This window comes from Streptopelia decaocto (assembly GCF_964273445.1).
Source record: "Streptopelia decaocto genome assembly, chromosome: 8".
Taxonomy (NCBI): domain Eukaryota; kingdom Metazoa; phylum Chordata; class Aves; order Columbiformes; family Columbidae; genus Streptopelia; species Streptopelia decaocto.
The window spans coordinates 6530306-6552280 of record NC_138662.1 but is presented as its reverse complement, the minus strand read 5'-3'; the positions used below and the strand labels follow the sequence as shown (position 1 = coordinate 6552280).

The 21975-nt window shown below is 48.5% G+C and overlaps 1 protein-coding gene across 1 annotated transcript in view; it reads left to right on the top strand.

Moving 5' to 3' along the window:
* CACNA2D2 (calcium voltage-gated channel auxiliary subunit alpha2delta 2) overlaps positions 1 to 21975 on the top strand; it is a 216971-nt gene that overhangs the window by 73353 nt on the left and 121643 nt on the right. The window contains exon 3 of the mRNA XM_082059784.1: positions 10644 to 10760. Within this exon, the coding sequence (XP_081915910.1) occupies positions 10644 to 10760 (117 nt within the window). The remainder of the gene's footprint in view (positions 1 to 10643; positions 10761 to 21975) is intronic.

The following is a 21975-nucleotide window of genomic DNA, read 5'->3' as shown; positions in this document are numbered from 1 at the left end:
CCTCATTAATGTTTATAAATATATAAAGGGTGAGTGTCATGAGGATGGAGCCAGGCTCTTCTAGGTGACATCCAATGGGAAGACAAGGGGTAATGGATTCAAACTGGAACACAAGAGGTTCCACTTAAATTTGAGAAGAAACTTCTTCTCAGTGAGGGTGACAGACACTGGAACAGGCTGCCCGGGGGGGTTGTGGAGTCTCCTTCTCTGGAGACATTCAAACCCACATGGACACCTTCCTGTGTAACCTCATCTGGGTGTTCCTGCTCTGGCAGGGGGATTGGACTGGATGAGCTTTTGAGGTCCCTTCCAATACCTAACATTCTGTGATTCTGTGCTGGCTCCATCTGGCCCAGCTCTGGCTTTCACATTGTGGATGCTTCCCTGCACCCTCTTATTCCTGGGATGCAATAGGCACCTGGGAACAGAGTTCCTCCTCATCTGTGGGACAGACCTCCTGCACTCTTAGCAGTGTACGCAGGCAGAGTTTGTTGATCACTAGGAGTGATGCTCGGATCACAGAACAACCTGCTGCCTCCTTGTGGACCATATGGAGACCAGAAAGTCACAACCCATATGAACAGGCTTTGCAGAAGCCCCATCAGAGAAAGAAACAGCCTCCCCTGTGTTCCCTGTCCCAAGCCTGTAACACATCTCCTGGTGGCTCATGTTACTTGGATGGGTCAGCTGGATCTAGGAAAAGGTGGATGTTTTCCTTTGCCTCGGTCCTTCCCTCATGCTGAGGATCACCCTTCCTAGGGCTGAAGCTGGCTTGTTCTGGCTGATACTAGGGAGAGGGCAGGATAGCCTGCGAGTCCCCACTGCACCTTTCAGAGCTGATGGAGGAAAATTTACCATCGTTAACTCCAGAAAATGCAGATCAAACAAGTAGTGGCTGGTTTGGGAAGGAGGGTACCCAGTGAGGTTGGCAGGAGATGGCGCAGCAGGGAGCAACTTCTGCCTGCAGCCTGGCGAGCGAGAAGCCTCTTGGGGCCTGTGATGGGTGGATCCGTGGGACACTGACCTTCTGCTCCCCATGGAGGATGAGTCCATGTCTGGTCCTTTCCATGATGACAGCAGGCAGCCCTGTGCCTTGCTTGCATGTCACAGCCTCAGCCAAATGCACAGCTGACTGAGAAGAAGGCTGGTGCTGGAGGGAGGGCGATTTGCTGCTCTGCTAAGAGGTCCCTGCTGTATTTTCTTTCACGTGAAGGGCTTTTCAGCAGGCTGTCAGGGCTGGGACGTCAACACCTGCATGCCGTGGGAGACTGTGTGCTCGCAAATCCTGCACGGAACAGCCTGGCATGGAGGGCTGCTGCAGCAAGCTGGGTTTAGCAGCCACATCTGTCTGACAACTGAGGTTTTTCATTGGTATGATCACGTATTTTAGAGGTTGTGAAGATGAGGAAGGTGGAGGAATAGGAAAGGGTGGGTTTTAGGACAGATGGATGCCATGGAAGCCCTCCATTGCTGCAGTTTTGTCCTTGCACATCGCAGGATCTTTGCCTCCCGCTCCGTTCCAGGGCACATTCCGGCACTCGCTGCCCTGTGCTCATCGGCAATCAAATCAGGACCAGGGATCTCAGAGTTCCTCAAATCTGGTCTTGCAATTCCTGTCTGAGCACTCTTGTGCTGTCTATTCTGCCCTTCCCTCGGAAATTGCATGCCTTACTACACTCGACTTGGGTGCTGGTTTTGCTGTGCTTTTTTGCTCCACCTGACTCCTAATCTGTGTTTTCATTTCCTCCAAAGTTTTGGTTTTGGGCATCTGATCAAAAGTGCTCAGCTGTGACCGATGCCTGCCTGGATATTTTGGGGCTGTTTGGAATAGCACCCTGGTTAAGGCTCTATCAACGGAATTTCTGAATTGTCACCTTACTTGTAGTTTAAACCCAAGACACTTGGGTATGAAAAGCATTAGCTTGTGCAGAAAGAACAAATGAATTTTCAGCCTACAAGAGTAGAAAATAAAGTTGGGCAAATCTTCAGATATATAAAGGGGCACAGCAGCACAGAGAAGCGTGTGTTCTTCATTAATTCTGGGTCTTTCCACCAAAAACATGGTTTTAAAATGTGGCAAGGAATTATCAGTTTAGGCATTGTAAAAAGTTTTCAAGTAGGATTTTGAAGTACTGGACCATTTTGTCTTGTGAAGCATCAAAATCTCCATCATTGGATGTCTTTAAGAATAGGTCAGTGGTGCATGTTAGGAATGAGAAAACTGTGATAATTATGTTAGAAATGACACTACCTTCCATAGGGGGTATCTGAGCAGGCTGGGACCACAGGACCTGATGAGATCCCTCCCAGCCCTGTTCTGTGTGACGTGTCAGAGGTTTCTTAATCTTTTAGCGGAGTCTCTCCCTCTGGGTGTCGGATCTCTGGAGGCTGCGATCAGAACAGACATCCTGTGCGATCTGTGTGGGTGCATATCGGTCCTGCCCCTGTGCTGAAAACAAACCTGGGCTGGGTTTCCCAGCTGGAGGGTTTGATCCTGCTGCTCAAGTCTTGTTGGTGAGGCTTTGGAGGTGGGACTAAGTTGAAAACCTCAGCTGACAGGGCTTTGCAGAGGGTCAGCTCTTTTTTAAAATCCAGGCATGTGGTATATTTTTGTTCAAGTCTCAGTTTCTGGACTCCACTGGCTCAGGGAGCAGGAGGCACTGGCAGGAGAAAGGGTGAGTGTGGGAACTGCATGGAGGAAAGCTGTCTGCAGATGTGTTCTCCATATCCTCTGGGGACAAGGCAAAGCTTTATGAGCCTATGGCACAACAGAGAGGACTTTGTATCAAACGTAAGTAACAGGCTGGCAAGGAAAACCCTGGAGGACATCAGCCAGGGAAGCCTTGGCTTTCCACCAGCAGTGGGAAAGAGCAGGATTTTGAACAGCACAGGTTAGGTGGATCCTGTGTGAGCCAGGGGGATGGGTTGGACTAGTGGGTCTCTTCCAGCCTTGCTTCCAAGGAGCCTGTGCATTTACAGAAATGCAAACAGTGCTTGAGATCAGGGAGAAAAGGTTGTAAATGTGAATCCCTGAAGATCAGAGAAAGCCCCAAAAACCTACATCAGAAGGTAAATCAAGAGAATTGCAAAGTTGCTATTTCTGAAAGTTCAATTTCTTTAAAATAGATCATTACTCTGCAGAAAACTGTAGGGGTAACCGTTGACGGTGCTGACTTTTGCTGGCCTAGATTTCAGTTGCTCTAGCTCTAATAAGAGATTTAGTTTAATTCCATGTCAGTGGAGTTATCCCAAATTTGCATCACTGCAGCTGAGAGCTGAATTTGGCCAGTGGTAGCCATCAGTAGGAAAAACGGCAGTGCGAGGTAATTGTTACTCTTTTTCTTGTGTAGTTAGAAGGAAAGCCTGAAAAATATGCCTGGGAGCTTCAGTGTAAGAGGCTGCACAGCCTTTTTCCACAGCCCTTCCTACAAAAAGCAGCAGCTTTTCTAGCACAGAAGATAGAGCTGTTTTGGGGAAGAGGCCTGGTTATTTATTTAAAGTCAAGTCCCTTAGGATCTGAGAGTCTTGCATTGGCAAATGCAGAGTGAGGGAGGGAGCAGGTGAGCTTGCAGGGATGGGGGAGCAGCCTTTACCCCACGGCAGGACACCTGCGCTGTCAGGCTCCGGCACAGGAGCCGAGTGAAAGGCTTTCCATCTTCTCTTGGAGCACGGGTGGTCCCAGCCTCATCCTCCTCGGTGCTGGGGAAACTGAGTCTGGTGAGATCCCACTTGGGGTTTGTATTAGCTTTTCTAATTTCAGTGTCCTAAACAGCCTTGGAAAAGAAGCAGCACAATAAAGGAAAACAGAGTTCTAAACCATCCAGCAACTGTGAGAAAGGCAGAACTGCAGCCACACAGAGTTCAGGGGAGATCTAAGAGGCAGAGAAGTTTCTTGCTTTATCTTTCCCTGACCTTCTTCATGTTCTTCTCCCATTCATCTCACTCACGTGCTCTCTGAAGCCATCAGTCCCAGCACAAACCCCCCCTGCCTACCTGGGCATCCTGCTCCATTCCCCCTCTCCTCCGAACCCTCCTTCGGTGTCCCCATCCTCCCCACCCCGTGCCTGTCCTGTGGGTCGGTGTGTGCTGCGGCAGCCTGTGCCTGTCTGCCTCTGAGACCACTTGAACCTCTTTCGGTTAAACTGATGAACCATTCCAAAATTGATTTTAATCCTTGCTTATAGGTAAACCAGTGGGAAATTGAGTTCTGTTGAACCGATATAAATCAAGCATGTATTTCTGGAAGAGCTTCACATGGAAGGATTTGCAGTGCTGTATCAATGCAGCTTTTTCATCTGACCTATCCGTTGCTTTGGTACAACATAATTTCATTCTCTTAGGCACAGTGGGTAAACACAGGATGATACATAGTGTGAAGGCACTGATTCTGATAGAAATAGTATAAAGATGAAATATAGCAGACTTGTGCATCTTTATCTGTGATTACATCCCTTCTAAGGTATTCTAGGTACAATTTTAATGATGCTGATCTGAAGTACAGCTGTTCTGTACAGGCATGACTTAATCAAACTGGTTGAACTCTTCCGCATATATCATGAAGGAATGCAGTTGAGTTACCTTTTAAAAATACTGTGTTTTCCTTACTAAAGCTTTTGTTGTACTCCATATAACCAAGAGAGCAGGCAGAGTCAAGGATCAGGTTGTGGATTTTTTTTGGTTTGTTTCTGTTTTACTGTTCAAGTGTATATTTTCAGAGAATGTGTGATCTCTGAATGCATTTGGGTATTTGTCTGAGCTGCTGTAGCTGTTTTCTCCCTCTTATCCATTAGCATAGCAGGCTTGGGAGGCTTGTGCCCTGACCCAGCAGTGTGAGCCGTGCCATCCAGGCAGCTGTGGGTGTGCAGATACAGTTCCCACCCTGTTTGAGACCTTACGTTTTCAGCTCTGCAGTGGTTTATTTTTGTAGCACTTGGTCTTCTCTTTTCAGATAAAGTTTGAAGTTCTGTGGTATTGAATTACCTTGCAGAAGATTCACTCTCTGCAGAAACCCAGGCAGGTCTGTAGCTTTGAGAGCTCCCTGTACAAGGGTTTGGGCTGCTGAAGGCTAAAAGCAGCTTTCCAGGCCGGGAGAGGTTTTCTATAATCCAGGCTAACCATGCATAGCCTTTTATCCCTGTCTACTTGCTAAATTATGCATAGCAGTCTCAGGTCTGCTTTGGGGCTGGCAGGCCTGAAGTCTCGGCTGCAGAGGCTCTCGATCCTGGGTTGAGCGAGCAGAATCACAGAATCACAGTCCAGCTGGTTCCGGAGATGTGGGTGTCGGTGCCGCACAGAGCAGGATGGGCAGCGCTGGAGCAGCTGGCACCTCTCTATCCCTGGTGGAGCAGGCTGCCTTCCCTCTCATCCACTACGTCCTCTGTGGTCCTGCTGCCTTCTAGCAGGCTCTTTAGTGAAGAAAGGAGACCTTAGTTCTATGGTTTGTTTGCCTCGATTATAGCTGACCATCCCCAAGGAGCAGCTAAACTGCGAGTTTCCCTGTCCTGCTTCTGCAAGAGAGCTGTGAAGAGCTGCTGAGAGGGTGCTTGCATTTTATTAGGGAGGTGGGAGGAAGAAGCGCAGCAGGGAGATGGCACTGCGCGAGGAGAGGGAGACGGTGTTAGCAAATGTCAAGCTGTTTGCTGCTGCGTGCTGGAACACATCCGCGGGCTGCGGGAGCAGTGGCTCTTGCTGAGTACATGTGGAGGTTATGGCCAGGTCAGGTTCTGTGGGATCTGGCTGCCCATGCTGCTCCTGAAGGGCAGCACGATGGGCGCCCGGGCTGGGGGCTGTGGTCATGGAGCCACGATCTCAGGGCTGCTGGTGTCTCTGGTACTGGCTCTGGGAGCTGGCATAGGGTAGATTTGCAAAGCCCTTGCTGGACTGCAGCACCGCTGCTCACCTGCTGCTGCTTCCCTGGACTCCTTGACAGGGAAAACAAGATCTGGCACCTTCCTGGCTGATGGCTGCTTCACCAGAAGGCCACGCCTGTGCCCTCTGCCTGTCCCTGTCCCCCTGGTCCCTGCAGTGGGGTGTGATCTGCTCCACAGAACGCAGTACAGGCAGCACCGAGTGTCCTGGTGAGCTGTCAGCTAAGCCGGTATCGCTCTTACCACTGCCTGCTTGATTATCCCTGACGCCGCACCAAGGCTGACATCCTCCTAATGTAATATAGACACTGTGATGATTACCATCATTGCAAGAACTATAAGCACCAGACGATGAAATTTAACAACAGTAGGTGCAGCAGGGATGAAGGGCGAGACAGGAATCGTGCTGTCTCTGCTGTCTGCCTGTGGCCCTGAGCAGTCTCCATCTTCCAGCAGCATCCCTGCGGTTTTGCACTCCTTTTCTTCCTGGCTGCCCAGCCCCAGTGCTCCTTGCTCGGCCTGGACCATCTCACTATGCTCTTGTCAGTCACCTGTGTTACTGGGAAATTCTTCTCTAGACTCCCTCTTGGAGGGATCTGCTCTGTGTACCCAAAGCACAAGCAAGTCTGCTCGAGGATTCCCCCTGTTCATCTTCAGTGTTACCATGAGCTGTGGGGGGATGGCATGATGCCGATGTAGGTGACACAAGACTCAAAATGGGCCAGACTGGTGCTTGTCTGGTGGAGACCAGCAGACACTGAAGCTCCAGAAGCACTAGATGAGTGTCTGAGCAAGCAGCACCTCTAAGGGCAGGTATCCTGCGGCAGCATTTGTTGTACCAACCAATTCCCTTTGCAGAGACCATATCAGGTCACTGTACAAAGCTGATCAGCATGGGCTTGGCTGCAGGAGCTCAAAGTATCCCCCTGAACAGACACCTTCCCTGCCCCCCATAACAATGCCAGGTGAGAAAAAACATTTATTTTCCTGGTGACATGGCACAGTCCCCTCTCTGGGGCACAAGGGGTCGTCTCAGGTGTGCAGGGCTGTCATGCCTGCAAAGGTGTGGTTTGGTCTTTGGCCTCATGCACCTGGAGCCACCCCTGCTTTGGGCTGCGATGCTCTGGGAGCAGGAAGGCAGCCTGCTCTGGTGCTGCACGTGGTACTTTGCTCTTTTGCAAATTTTGCTCTTTTGCCAGGTTTGCACTGTGATTAAACACTGGTGTTTGGACTGCAGCTGTCCAAACCAGGTGTATTGGATTCACACAGGGAGTAAAAAAGAGTAATTTCTGGAAGATGACTGTTACCCAGACCAGATGCCTTTGCAGCAGGCACCAGAGTGCCGCAGCCTTTCCCAGTGGGGTGTGGCCCTCAGCAAACCTCAGCTGGAGTCTGAGCTGTGGGTACAGCCTGTGTCCTGGCCCTGTGGGGCTGAGAGCTGCTGGGGTTATCTGCTGCCGGGTTAGGGTTCAGCTTTCCGGTGGCTGCTGTTGTTTTGAAGTGGTGTGGCAGGGGGAGTCTTGGCATGGAGATGGTGCTGCGCTGCTCCAGTGGCTTGCTTTTGAGCAAGGGCTTCTTCCTGTGGGATATGAAAGGGAGCTGGGGGGAAAGGGAAGAGATCTGTTTTGCATTGCGTGTGTACGTGTGCACCATCCTAACCCTCCTGTCAGTGTCCCTCTCTTGTCCTGGAGGCTGGAGAGTGGCCCTGCTGCTGTGCATGGGAGGCCAGCACCCATGGGAAGCGGTGAGGCTGGGGATGGTCAGACAACTTGGACTTTCTAGTGGTGCCCAAAGGCACACATGTTGATGGTGTTACACAGGGAGCTCCCCAGAGTTTAACAATTAGCCTTCGTGTTTTGTTGTCAGACACTTTAACCCATGGGGAGGTGCTGGGTCCTCCTGTGGCAGATTGTCGAGTGGTGGTTTCTGCGCTCGTGGGAGCAGTTCCACACGCTTTTCTGTTCCTTCTCGGGCTGCCCAGTTTCGTGGTGTTGGGTGTGCTCACAGGGAGCTGGGGAGCAGCAGATGCTTTCCTGAACCCTGGCAGCTCCCTGGATCTATAGGCACAGAGGGAATTAATAGCAGAGAGAAGCATCATTTGTTGTGCATTAGGAGCAGGGCAAACAAGTGACTTTAGAGAATGCATGTTCTGCGGTGATACCAGATCTGCCTCTTTGGTTACACAGTTGCTGCTGTGAACCTGTGTTGGCAATTGATGGTGTTACCTGCTTTTGAGCAAGGCTACTTAGCACTTTGTCAGTGTTTTAGATGATCTTCTCAGCTGTTTATAATTACACTATGCATAGAAGTATCTGGGATTAAACTCTTCTGGCTTCTGCATCCAGCTTCACCCCTTCCCAGACTTACTGAGGTTTATAGTTCATACTTTGGTCTCGATCCCCATCCCCTGCATACAACAGCTTCCTTCTCTGTGCTGCCTGAGGGTTAACACCTCCGCAGGTAATTCAGGGGCTCTGTGCAGCCCCTCTCCTGTCCAGTAACATCAAGTTTTGCAACCCCATTGGGCAGGGCTAATGCAGGGTCATTGCTTCTTGTTCTAGCATGGCTGGAGCATTGCAGGATTGGGCTTTATCTTTGTGTTCCTGCATTGCTTGCTCTGCCTCTTGGGGGGTAGATGCAGACTGTGAGCGGATGGGATGTGTTCACAAAGGGATTGCAAAGTTAAACCCAGTCTACCAAGGGCATGCAACATGCATTCTCCTTCTCCCCAGAGAGCTGGTACAGTTGTGTGTGAGTGTACCTACGTGGAATCAGAAGCAGTGGTTTCTTGACTCTGGGGTCACTGCTGTTACAAATTGCAAACCCAGGTCCCAGAACACTGGATCACAGGAGAATTTCAATGAGAGTGGCTTTCTAATCTGGACAAAATGAAGGGCTTTTGCCATCACTGAGGAATGGTTGAGATGTCTTTGGCCAGAAAATCACCCCTTCGATTCAACCTAAGGAAAAATCCAATATGGGAAATGTCACCTTAGATAAGTAAAATCCTGCTAACCCAAAGCAAAGTGCTACAATGGAGAGCACGAAGCTGTCTTAATTGCCTGGAGCACTACCGTTCATTCCCTGCCTGTCTGGTATGTTCTTGTGCTCGTATGGTCACTGTTAATTCATACTGCATTGTTCTAATTAATGTCGATGAACTGTTCAGCCAAGAAGACTGCGGAGCTCTGCAGCTGCAGAGGGGGCTGGAGGAACATCTCCTGGGTTATTTTTCTGTCTTTTCCTCCCTTGTGAACAGGCACCATTTCTGCCTGTAACCAATAGGAGACAATTTTCTGTTTCATAATAGGAAAATACTAATGTCAGGACGCCCTCCTTACCCAAAGCTTTCTCCTTGAAGATTGTTCCTCTTTGCTTTCCTAGTTGCCACTGCTCAGCTAGAGGTAGCGCACACCTCCCAAACACATTATTTTGTTATGCTGTTACTTACCAAAGGGAAAAAGGTGTATGAGAGAATATTGCTCTGTGTTGAGCTTTCCTCACTTTAACCCTTTCTGTGCTGACATGGAGTGTTTTTCTTTAGCACAAGATCTTTTGTTGTTGGCAATAGATGCTTTTCGGTCTGAAGCTTGAGGGGTGATGGGGCTCTGAAGTGAAGAACACCTAGAAATCGTTTCTGCTGGAATCTGGGGATGCCTCTAAAATGTGTCCTTTTACTGAAGCATCCTCTTTGGAGTCACTGTGCTCACATAACTATCATCTCTAACGAGAGAGGTGTTGCTGAATTGAAGTGTGGGTGGTTTGGGGACCAAAATTATTTGGGGGGAAGCCCTTGAAATCAGGTTGGCTGAAAACTTAGTACTTGGAGTTGCCCTTCTGTGAAAACTGGCAGGTCAGGAGCCTGTGAGTGCAGCCTTTTGTGTAGTCTCTGAGCGTACTCCTGTGGCTTCAACCTTGGAAACCACTTTGTTTAACAAGGAAAGGGAAAGCTGTAGCGGGGGGTCTCTGCTCAGGCTCTTGAATTCATCACTAGCTGCCTTTTCAGAAAGGGGGGCATCTCCTGCTCCAGCTCATTGACATCTGGAGAAGAAGGGTATAATAAGTTACTTCCCAACATATTAGGAGGGTCTCATGCTTTTCTTGAGCTGTGTGATGTGGTGCTGTCCAGATCCTGGGCACCCACCTGTAGAAATCCTGATCTCCTGAGGGTGCCACGTTACTATATCTTGCTTAGAGATGAGGTTTTATCCTACTTGATGTGATCCGCTCGCTCCCGTTTCTGGTTCCCGGTGCTGCTCTTTCTGCAGCCGTGCTGCTGGGATCCGCGCCAAGGAACCCTGCGGGCAGGGGGCTGGTGGCGGGCGGGGAGTAGGGCTGGTGTTTGCAAAACCCAGCACATGGCCTTGGGGACGGGGTGTGTGAGCGGTCAGTGGCTTCAGGTTGCGTCTGGGTGAGGGAGAGCCCAGGCGGGAGCGTGGCGGTGCTGCGGGTGCTGCTGGTTTGGCTTGGCAGAAGTGGGGGGGTGGGCAGCGTGGTGGGCAGCTCAGCTTTTGAGCACAAGGGGCGATGCTTATAGCCTGCAAGCGTGAAGGAAGGCAGCTATAAAGCCAATGGTGTGGGTAGCAGAATGCTTTTTTTTTTTTTTCTGATTGCAAAGCTTTTCTTCCCTTTTCCCCCTCATTTCCAAAGCTTATATTGTCACCTAATCCACATTGCTAAAATTCTACTGTGTTAGAGGATCAGCTTTTCTGTGGGAAGACCGCTGCACTTCTCTCTCATATTGACTGTCTTTCTTTCTCTTGTTTTCCTTCTTAGATCTACAATGAGAACAGAAACCTGTTTGAAGTCAAGGAGAATGTGCCCAGGAAATTGGTGGAGAAGGTCGCAGGGGACATCGAGAGCCTCTTGGCCAAGAAAGTCCGTGCGTTAAAGGTAAGGTGATGGGCCTGTGTGCCGATCTTTTGTCTGATATATTCAGTTTAAAGAATGATGCTGGTGTGGTGTTATGATCTCAGCTTCAAAGTAAATTCTATGTTTGTGTGTCCTTTTCTGGGAACTCTATACTGCGGTTGCACAGATGCATATGAAATATGTGTGAGGCGTGAGGCAAGGATGTATCATGTAAGGGTCTACTATAGGTATCTTCTTCCACCATCACGTTAACACTCGGGGTGCTGCTACAAGAATAGGAGTAACAGCAAAAGCCTGGCAGCAAATTCAACCCAGTCACTTAACTGGGGTGCAGTGAACGGGAGCAAACGTGCTGCGGTGTCCTTGCAATAGCTCAGGGGAGCGTTTCAGACAAGTAGGGTTGTTTTCCTGTTTAGGAGAGGATGCACTGAGATATTTATGCTGGTGCCTGGCACTTGAGTCCTATGATTGAATGTGTCTATGAGTTGCCCTCGTGGGTGCCTGCATGCAGTTCTAATCTATTGTCCTATTTTATAGCACTCCTTTAAAAATGAACTCATCTTATCTGTAGTGGAACAAGGTAACCTGCTCGTGGTGTCGGCTCAGTAAAACCTGGCAGTGACTGTAACGAGGTGGCGTCTGCTATTGGGACAGAGACAAGCAATTGCCTTCTTGGATACATGGGTTGGGGTATGGGAGCCATGTGAGAGCTTCACTTTCAGGAGCTGTTGTGTCCTCTCAAATACCTGACAGTAGTGAGCACCTCCAAGTTGTACAATGGACACCTGGCAGTACGGCCAACTGGACATGACCTGCAGCTTGATGAACTGGAAGGGCTTCTGCGGGGCTATAGGCGAGAGGCAGGCTCGGAGCAGTTAGCATAACTGTTGTGTCCACGTAGGGACTGTAGCCAAAAAGACTGTTGGTCATCCTACAACCTGATTGGCAGGAATGGGAGCACAGGAAGAAGTATTGTCAGGAGGGAAGGGGGTTGCAATAACTGAGGTGTAACTGAGGCATGAGAGTTTCCAAGTGACCTGTCTCCATGGCTGGGTAAGAAGTAGTGGCTCAGAGAAGGTATGCAGAAAGAATCGTAAGACACACACATATGGGCCAGGGGGTTCTCAAGACCTGATAGGATCTGAGTCAAGGGTGGTCAAAGGCTGGCCTGAGTGTCAGGATGGTATGGGGTTGTCCACAGTGACTGACAGAGATGGGAACTGTAGGGATGTGAGTGAAGAAGATAGTTGTGTATTCAGTTCTTGACTTTGGGAAGTAAAGATTAGGCCTACTTGGGACTCAGACCAAGTGTTTTAACTTGAATGGAGGGAGCTGAAGTGGGACTAAATGGATGGGCATAGTGTCACCACTGCACTTGCATTTGTGGAAGTGAAGAACAGGGAGATCCGTTCTTTTCTGCCCATGAGCTTGCATCCTGTGTTAGTATAGTTTGTGTGTGTGCTTGAGCATATATATAAATAAATATCAACTATTAAATGTTACATAGTTGTGCACCACCTATAGATGCTGCAGAAAGACATGGGTGACAGAAGTCAGTTGTGGACTTGATACGCACCTGGCCAATGTGTGGCTTCTGTGGGACAGGCAGGGTAATAACACTGAGTTACACAGCGAAACTGTGCTGAGTGGTTTCCACTCTGCCATTTGAGTTTCAGCTGATCAGTCGCTGTGGTTTTTAATATCCTTCGCTCTGACTCACGCAGACTTGCAGAGAATTTGTGCACCTTCTGGTGCTAGGTCAAGGGTAAGACTGCTGCCTGTGGTACAAATAACCTTTTTGTCTTGCAATTCGACTTCCTTTTCCTTTGGTTTTTGGGCAGGACCGGTCTGTGTGTTGTTAAGGGCTTGTTTGTTGCTGGACTCAATGCAGAGGGGAGATTCTGGCAGCACTGGTTAGATTATGAGCACTTGCTGTTTTATTGTAGTGGAAACCTGAATCAGTCCCTTCAAGAGGACTCCTTCAGAGGCAGTCGCTGGATGGAGCAATCTCTTACATCCAGCTTGCCTATAGATTCTTGGCATCTTGGACTGGAGGTACTGACAAGAAAATTTGGAAATGCGGAAGTTGATGGGAGGAGGAGAAAAAGGGTCTTCTGGATTTCTTCCACCTTGTGCTAAGCTCCTATGAAACATGGGACTCCCACAGCTTCTTCCACTCTCCAGTCTGTGTTTTCTTCTGTCTCAACTCTCCCCTTAGTTGAATCATCTCTCCTGGAGTCATTTCCTCCCCTTCTCTCATGATTCACAAGAGTGGTGATGACTTCTTGAAATACATTTTTCAGCATCTGAGTCACGTGGGACTCCAGGTATCAGCAAGGGCAGGTGAGGAGGGAGAAATGGATCCTCTCCTTGAAGTATCATATGAATTGCTGCGTCACTCATGTATTCACCCTACTGAAAAGATGCCTCCCTGTCTCCGCTGCTGCAGGAGAGAGAAGAGATACTGCCTGTGCTTTGGTAAGGCTTTGTAGGAAGGTGCTGGCTGGCCTTTGGGCACACACAATGGACACACACTTCAAGAGTGCTGTTCTGATTAGGTGGTGATTCAGTCCAGCCATCAAAGAGCCTGTTTTCCTCTGTTTCTAAGTGGAAATATTAAGGTATCTTTATTAAACTGTGTGCAGAGCACTTATCAGTAATACATAGTTTCTTACCTTGTGTGTTGCATGTCTAAGAAGCAGAAATCAAGCACAAGGAAACCAAAAGCGGCTGTCTGGCACTGACAGCCACGGTGTGGGCTGTGGCATGGGTCTAGCACTAGCAGGACACTCTGGTTTTCCATGTGCTTTTCGGTGGAGAGCCAGAGCTAGGGATGTGTAGCAAAGAGGATAATTGCTTCCTAAAATAGCAGTCATCTACAAGGGGCTGGTTATTTGGATGCTTTCCCTCCCTTTTTGTTCCAGACCATCATATCTCATGACAGTCTCATCATGGGACAGAAAAATACCTAGGAAGGATTTTCACAATCCCCAACTGTTCCAGCTGGCACTAGAGAAGAGCATCTACAGCTGGGTCCTGGGGGACTTTACCCCACGTCCCACACAGCAGCCTCTATGTGACATGGAATTTTATCACCGCTAACTGCTCTTCTCCCCAGAATCCTCCAATGTCTGTTCTCCGTGATGATTTCGTTGCTTCAAGCCTGCCCTCACAGTCTCTTTTGCGCTCTGTAGTTCCCAAGCTTTACGGAAAGGGAGATAGAAGAGATGGTGTTCAATACTAAAAGTACAGCTACTCTTGATTGAAATGGAAGTAAAAGACATTGCTAAGGTGGAGTAACACCTGAAGGAGATTACACTAAATTTGTCCAGTGTATTGCATGGTGGGGAAGTTTTAGGGATCTCATTCCAGGTGAGGTGTAAGGAAACAGTAGGTATGTTGCCAACCACGTAGAAGTTTAAGGTGCTCTTCTTGTCCACACTCATGAGATTGCCCTTGTTAGGACTAAGATAGACATCTTCCTTCACGTGTGGAAAGGAGTGAAGCGGCAGGTTGCCAAATGACTACAGATTCCTGCTGTGTTTTCCTTGTGCTGGATGTCACAGCTGACTGGCTTGTGGATCGACAGCAGAGACTAGAATTCAACAAGTTGGTTGTTTGCCAAATAGATTATTTGCCACTTCTCTTTTTTAACTTGAATTTCCTACATCATCTTTGATCTTTTGGTGTGTTCAGACCCCTGCTTTCCATTGTATATGCCCAGAGAGACATGTGCAGGCTGGGACTTCTTGGGTAGCTTGTTTAGGAGACCAGCCATTGGAGTTTGCTGGTGGTGCAGTACTGAGTGAGCCAGGGCAAAGCCATCACCTGGAGGTGAGCATGGGGCAGCAGCCAACTCTGGATTTCCAAACCTGATGGGTGTTTTTCTTTCTTCTTCTCTTTCTTCTCTCAGCAAAGTCTGTCTGGGATTCCTCAGTTTGCCCATGGTGGTAAGACCTTCCCTTCCCCAAAAGCCTCAGTGGCTTTATTTGGTAAGACTGGTGAAGATGAGCCAGTTCTCTGTAGAAAGAAAAGGAAGCAGCAAAGATAAAAGGCACTGGAAGGAGCCTCCCTTGACATCACATCCAGCCCTGTGCTTTCTCCATGAACACAAGGGCAACTCTTCTTCCTTTCCCTGTGCTGTTTGCTGTTCCCACATCATGCTCTGCCTGCAGACCCAGGCTGCTCCTCTCTGCTGCTCCTGGCCACCGAGGAGACCTTGGCAGCCCAGCCCCGCTTCCTCACCTCTGCTGGCAACGTCAAGCAGCGTGGATTGAAGTGAGAGGGGGCTGCTAAGGTGACGAAAAACTTCAGAAAGTGTCGGTGCAAGCAGCTGAGGGGTTGCTGCGTCATTTCTGCTGTGCATGCCCAATGCCTCAGGAAATTCTTCTGTTGCTGCAAAAGCATCTCTGCAGTGAAAAGGTGGTGGGGAACAAGAGGAGGTGATTGCTTGTGGGGCAGGATCTAGGAAGGTACTTCCCCCTCTCCCTCAGGTCTATGGACACCCCAGATCTGTTTCTTTTATAAGATGAGGTGAAGTGCATGCCTCTGAGTCTATTATTTCACAAAGCTTTGCAGACTGGGGGAGAAGGGAGTTGTGATTTGATGGAGGAGGAAGCTGAGAGATGGAAAATTTAGATCCTAGGGTATGTTTAGGCTTGTTTCTGCTTTTTATGCAGTTCATGTGAAGGCTGCTTTTGGATGCTACTGGCTTCATCCTTCACATATTTAACCACAGACAATTTGCTTTGCCTCCTGCGAGCAGCACATCCCACAGTTTACTGAGTGGGTTATGCCCTGAAGTGAGCTATTTATGCACCGTGACCAGTCTAAAGACTTGCTGTCTGTGCTGGTGGTCCTCCACATCTCTAAAAAGAAGCCTCCTGATCCATAAAACATGGTACGAATGTCTGCAGGCTCTGGCATTGCCTCCATGGGATGCTGGTGGCATGGCTGGGCAGGTATTTTTTCCAAAGAGTTGGTTTAGTTTTGCATATTGTACATCATGGGTAAAATCCTTTGGTTTAAGGTGAAGTTTGTTATAATATGCATGTATTAAATATATTTGTGTCTATTTTATATGCATGTGCGTATATATGGCAGATTGGGTACACCTTGCGTGACTCTGGTGATGAGAGAACTAACAGCACTTACCAGTAATAGAGAAAAGTTTGTGGAGTTTGTTTATTCTGTTCTTGTGGAATTTAACCATGTGTTTTGTTGCTATGTGCTTAGCTCCAGTGTGGTATGAGCATTTGGGGAAAGGAGGGCTTCGGTAGGAGAGTTCAAGTTCCTGTTCCTTCAGCTAAGGTGTAGGAACTTGCAATAAATTTCACTGAAGACTTCCCAGTTTTCCTATAACAAAAGTAGGAAAACCTACGCTTGGCATTCAACTTTTTCTTTTGGCAGAAAAATTAATACGAATGACAAGACTGGGGATCTTCTGTGTTTTGAAAGCACACTGCAGGGATGTCCGGGAGGGTGTCCTGTGGCTGCAAAGCCTGGGTGAACATTGCTCAAGGATTTTGTGGCATTCACATTTTCCTTTGCCTTGGATCCTAAGGTGACTGGAAGAGCTGGGCTTTGGTGCACAGTTAAGATGTTTGATCTGGAGATGAGTAAGACTTGGGCTTTTGTACTGCCTTAAGGAAATTTCTCAGTTTTGTCTCTAATTTTCACCCTCCGCCCTTGGTTTTGGGTTTTTCCACTTACTGGTGTTTTTTTCCTTGCACATTCCTTCTGATGACAGTGCAGTTAGTACTTAGGTGTGCTTTAGGATCCTCTGATGGGAAGGCGAGGTGGGAGTTTCCATTACTACAAAGTATTTACCAAGCTGCCTTCTGGGGGTGAGAGTTGGTCAGCAGGGGCATCGCAGGAGGTAGAAGCTCAGGCCAGTTGTGCATTACTGCACAGTGCAGTAATGTTCAGCTGGGACTGGTTCCAAGCTCCATTTGTGTCTGGCACAAGCAGGTATCAAGAGTGCAGATGGGATTTAATTGGGCAGGTTTATCCCTTTAATAATTCTGATAGCCCTGAGATTTTCTTTGCAGGTTTGTGGTGAACGAAGTCTTTATCAGCTCTTCTGCTCCCTGATAGGGACCATAAAGGGTTTCATTTGTCTAAAGAGCTGCAAAAATTAGCATGTAGCAAAGCATCTCACCTCAGTTCAGAGCATCTCCCTGCTCCCTTCTCTTGGTGATGTGGTGGTGTGGGCTGGTAGGTGGGCACAGCAGCTTTCACTTCCCTCCGTCACTGTTGGAGTGTTGCTGTCCTCTGATCCTGGTGGCATGCGTTCCTCAGTGTGGGCAGCGGAGGGGGTCGGCATCCAGCAGGAGCAGCCTTGGGGTTGTACTGGATTTCTCCTCCGTTGCTGGCAGTGCAAGGTCCTCTTGCCATCTCACCACCATGCTGAGCTGTCTGAAGCAAGTTCTTCTAGGCCAAGCCATTGATGTTTTTAAGTAGGGAAGTTCCAGGACAGTGATAGAGCCCTGGATTTTACCTGGTGGGTGACTTCTGGGCATGCTAGAAGGCCACCAGTGGCCACACCCTGGCCTGCTGGGTCCCAGACCAGTGTCCAAGCTAAGGGACATGTTACTTGTCTTGCCTAGGCAGCAAAATGGGGGAGGAAAGAGGCGAGAAAACATAGTTCAGGTGAGCTCAGATGCAGCCTGTGTTTTGGTGGGATGTGGGCTTCATCGCCCCATGCCAGCCACACAGCCACGGACAAGAGCTCTTGTATTAGTGAAGGAAGGACCACAACCAACATCAACCTTGCACATTCTGAAGTACAAAACATTTAAAGGTATGATCTCCGTGCTTTGTTAATTCATAGTGACAAATCCATCTCTTTTCCTGCTTCTTTGCTAGTTGCTGGTTAGTGGCTTTTGGTTTTAATTCTATTTTTAATTTGCTCCTAATCAAATCCTGGCTGATTTGTCCCTGTTTATTTATTTATTTGTTTGTTTGTTTATTCGTTTGCATTTGTGTGTATGAGTGTGTCTTCTCCTGCCTCATGATTGTTCTTGTGCTGGACCTGCTCCAGTAATCCAATTTGAATCCAATCTCCCAGGTCTGGAATTCTAATTTACAGATTGCAGAGGGGAGCAGAACAATGCCCACACACCACGATGGGGCTTTATTGTCTAATCTAATCAGGGACAATCAGATGTTTGTAACAAGTCTATCAACACTGTATTGGGCCAGTTTGTGAGCAACGTAACCAGCTTTCTTAATAGTGCTAACACGATTTAGGGCTTCCTGCACTTTCATGCAGATTATGTTGAACGTTTCCCTTTCTTCTCCCGTGGATGCTTGGCAGCAGCCCAGCCCGATGAGCTTTACAACTTGGTAAGCTGCTTGGTGCACCCTGCGCTGCGGGGGCTCGCGAGGGCACGGGGGCTGCTGCTGCCCCCCCGGCACTGCTGGAGGACTCCTGGGACAATCCCCTTTGGGGCATCTGTGCAAAGTATGGACTCAGCATTGTAAATGCATCTGGAGTCACGGTTAGGGGAGCAAAAAGCGATAGCCCTAACCTGTTAAAATATTAGGTAAATTTCTATGGCAGATCTCTAGCCCTGTACCCACGCTGTTAGCCTGCAGGCACCGGGGGCTTGCCCAGCTCTTGGTAAAGAGCAAATGAAGAAACCTTTGTCCTCTCTTGCCCTTGGCAAACTAATGCGGCTGTTTCTGGGTAGTTGCTGTAACAAGTCTGGGCAGTTGCTGTTCAGAGAAGAGACCTCTCTGGGGTTTTTTGGGATGCCCTCTAAGGGCCTGGAGCAAAAGAGGAGGCACAACCAGTTCTGCAAACAATCTGATGTCTCTTAGTGCAACTCTCCAACCCAGAGCGGAGTTTCTTTACTTTTACTGTGCAAATAAATAGTTTCCTGACTTTCCCCTTCCCAAAAACTGAAGTGTCTCTCTGGTCCCTTACCCTCACAGCTAGCTGTCAGCCAGGAGGTGAACTTACAATGATTCTCATGTTCCAGGTCTGTATCACTTAGTTCTGCACCCAGTGCCTTTGCCCAGGGATTTATTTTAGTCTTACGGATTCTTCCCTGCCCCAAAGCATCTTCCCTCTGGCAGGTGCTGTGTGCGCCACTCGTCCCTGAGGCAGGTGCCTCGGTGTGAGAAACCCAGAGACCTCTGAGACCAGGTGAAGAGAAGGATGAAATAGTCCTTAAAGCGTGTTTTACTTCCATTCCGAAAACTGTGTTGGGTATTTGGTAGCAGTTTGCATGTTTTTTCAGTTTTTCCTGGTTTCTCCAGTGCAGGTAGCAGAGGTCGAGGTAACTAAAGCCATTAGTGTTGGCAAGGGATTTGCAGCAGTTTTAGTTCTCGGCTGTCTCTAAGCTCAGATCTGTCAGTTTGGTCCTCACCCCCTTGAGCTCCTGAGGCCTGTTAGGGCTGCTTCATTCTGTGCACTAGGGGGGATGCATTTGGGGTTGGTTGAAAAAGTAAAAGAAGATGGGTAAGACTTACTGGTCTGGCTGTGTAGACAGATACAGACATAAAAATGGCGAGTGATGCAATAAAGGGGCCTCTGAGGGAACTGGTACTCTGAGAGAGAATTGCCATTTAATTCTTTATAAAACAACCTTTAAACATGGTTGGGAAGAAATGTTTGCAATGGTAGCAAAATAAAAGAAACCATGTCACTGAAAAAGGGATTTATTTGAATTTTCTTGGTTAGTTTTGGTCTGAGAAAATGCATTTCCATGGCAGTTCAGTAGCTAGAGTTGCTTCTGCACCCTGTCCTATGGCTTCATAATCTGTGTATGGTGGCAGAGGGTGAGGATCTTTATTTTCCTGGGGTTGCCTGCAGTTTTGCAGGGAGTGTGTACCCCTGTGCTTACAGATCTGGTCAGCCCCTGCCCTCCATGCTGCTGTACATCCTTGAAGAGCCTTCTGAAGCCCAAGATCTTGGGCACAAAAGACTCCCACCTATTTATTTTCTTGTTTTGTTGCATTTCAAACATTCAGGGGGAAAAGCACATCTGGGATAGAAGGCTCTTAATATTAAATACGGATAATTGACCTGGGAAGAAAAACAGAATAATTTTTAATTCAATTCAAGTAGAATGAGGATTTTATTTTTTTTCTTTTTGAGGGTTTCATCCCCTAGTTGAACTAAGATTAAATTATTTGTATAGCTTTGTTTATGGACAAGTAGCAAAGTTAAAGACTCTAATGATTGAGGGTGTGGAGGTTTGGTCCCGCAGGTTAATCGACTTGCATGAAGCTCTTTTGTCTCAAAAGCTCTCTTCAAATCCTGCCTTCCTTTCCTAAAGAAAGTGGATTTGGCAAGTCTAATTTCTGCAGCCCACTAAACGCAAATCAGCCTTGGCACCGTTCACCTTAGTGGGTCTCTGCAGGAGAGTCCTATGCCCTGAATAGCAGGGGTGGCTGGCGGTGAGGTGACCATGGTGTAACGAGCGTTCAGCTTGACTCTGGTGCTGGGCTTTTACACCAAAGCTGCACACCGGCCTGCTCGTCGTCTCCTAGTGCTGTATCTAGCAGGGACCATGCTTTCTGTTCCACACAGCTTTGCTTTGCATCCACTGCAGCTTTAATGGCATGAGCCTGAAACGCATCAGCATCCAGCCCTACCCCACAGTAAGGAGCTATTATAGATTCCCGGAGCAGCTGATGTCCATTAAATGTTTGAGTGACACTACAACAATGTGTAAAATATCTGTGATAAGGATGTAGCAAATCTTAATAAAAAATAAAAAGGCGACAAGAATGTAAATTGCACATACTATTGTGATAAAGAGCTAGAGATAACATTAAAGAGATTGTATCAATTTAATGCGAGTTTAGTGCCAAAGCTTGGGATCTGCTCTGTAAAGAGGAGTTGTTGGGAGCCTGTCATATTCCAGCAGACAGTGCTCAAATCATCCTGGTCCTCTGGACCGGCTGTCCCTGCAGCCACTGTGCTGCATGGAAGCCGTCTGCTTGCAGGGGATTAATGAAAACCTTTCCTGCCTCTATAATAAAAATAACATTCCTTGGAAAAAAAATAAAGTGCCCTTCTGCCTGCTGGCCTTTGGGTCCCTCAAAATGCAATTAAAAAGCAGCTTAATACAGCCTTGTGATGAGAAATCTGTCAGCGTCCACTGGCAATCTGAAGTGAAAGCAAGATGAAACAGATGCAAGCAAAATATTTAACCGTGTGCCTGCCCGCCTGCCTGGCGGCGCGTGTGGAGCAGCCGGCTGAACTGGGACGTGCGGGGCTGGAACTGGGTTGGCTGCGGGAGCTGGGCTGCAGCAGCGCCTGCGAGGGATGGGAGCCCAGCCTGGGCTTTGTGTGTCCCTGCCTGAGCCCCACATCTTCTGGGCTGGTGTTTCTGCTTCACATCCTCACTTTCTGCCCCTCCCCTACTATTGCAGATTTGCCCTGGCCCTGAAAGTGGCCGAGGAGCGTGGTGGTGAAGGCTGTTCGGTGGAAGTGCCCTTACAGGGTGTGTGGAAGCGGCAGCTTCCCGTGTTGGGCTCGCACTGGTGCCGGCAGTGCTGTCTGTGCCCGAGCGCTGTCTTTACGCTGCAAAATGTGCTGTCGTCTTTGGCCATCCTGGTTTTGCCATGTGTGTGCCGCTACTGGTAGGAGGCGTGAGTTGAAATCCCACCTCAGCTTGACACAGAGAGCTGCTGTAGCAACAACAGCTTTACTGGAGTGGTGCTGGGAGCCGTGGTGCATGGTGCACGCCAGTAGATGGCACAGCTTTTATATCCGCTAATTATAGAGGGAGAGAACGCTGGTTTGCGCCGTCCGTGTTGCTAATCTTAGCTGTGCCTCGCTCTCCACTTGCACAAATGAAGGAGTCTCTGCTGGTGTGCCTGTAATTGAGGAAGTCGGATGAGATTACAGGAGAAGATGTGGAACTTTGCAACATTGGGGGCAGTGGGAAACCATGATGGAGAGGAGGAGGCGAGCAAACGTGTTCTTGGTTGCATGTGGAAGCAGATAAGTGAACTTCTAGGTGGTGGTAGTTTGGCTTCCCAAGCATGTTCCAGCAAGTGGTGAATTCCCATAGAACAGATATATTCGACTGCTCCAGCTTTATGCATGGGGAAACTGAGGCCTGGGGAGATCACACTTTGTCTTTGATAGCCCTGGGAACAAGAGCTGTGCTTCCTAATTATGTTCTGTGACTTTCAGCTACAAGGTGTCCTTCATGCATGGTTACTACAATAACATCTCCCTGAAGCTCAAATCTCCTTTTCCCTGCTCTGTTTG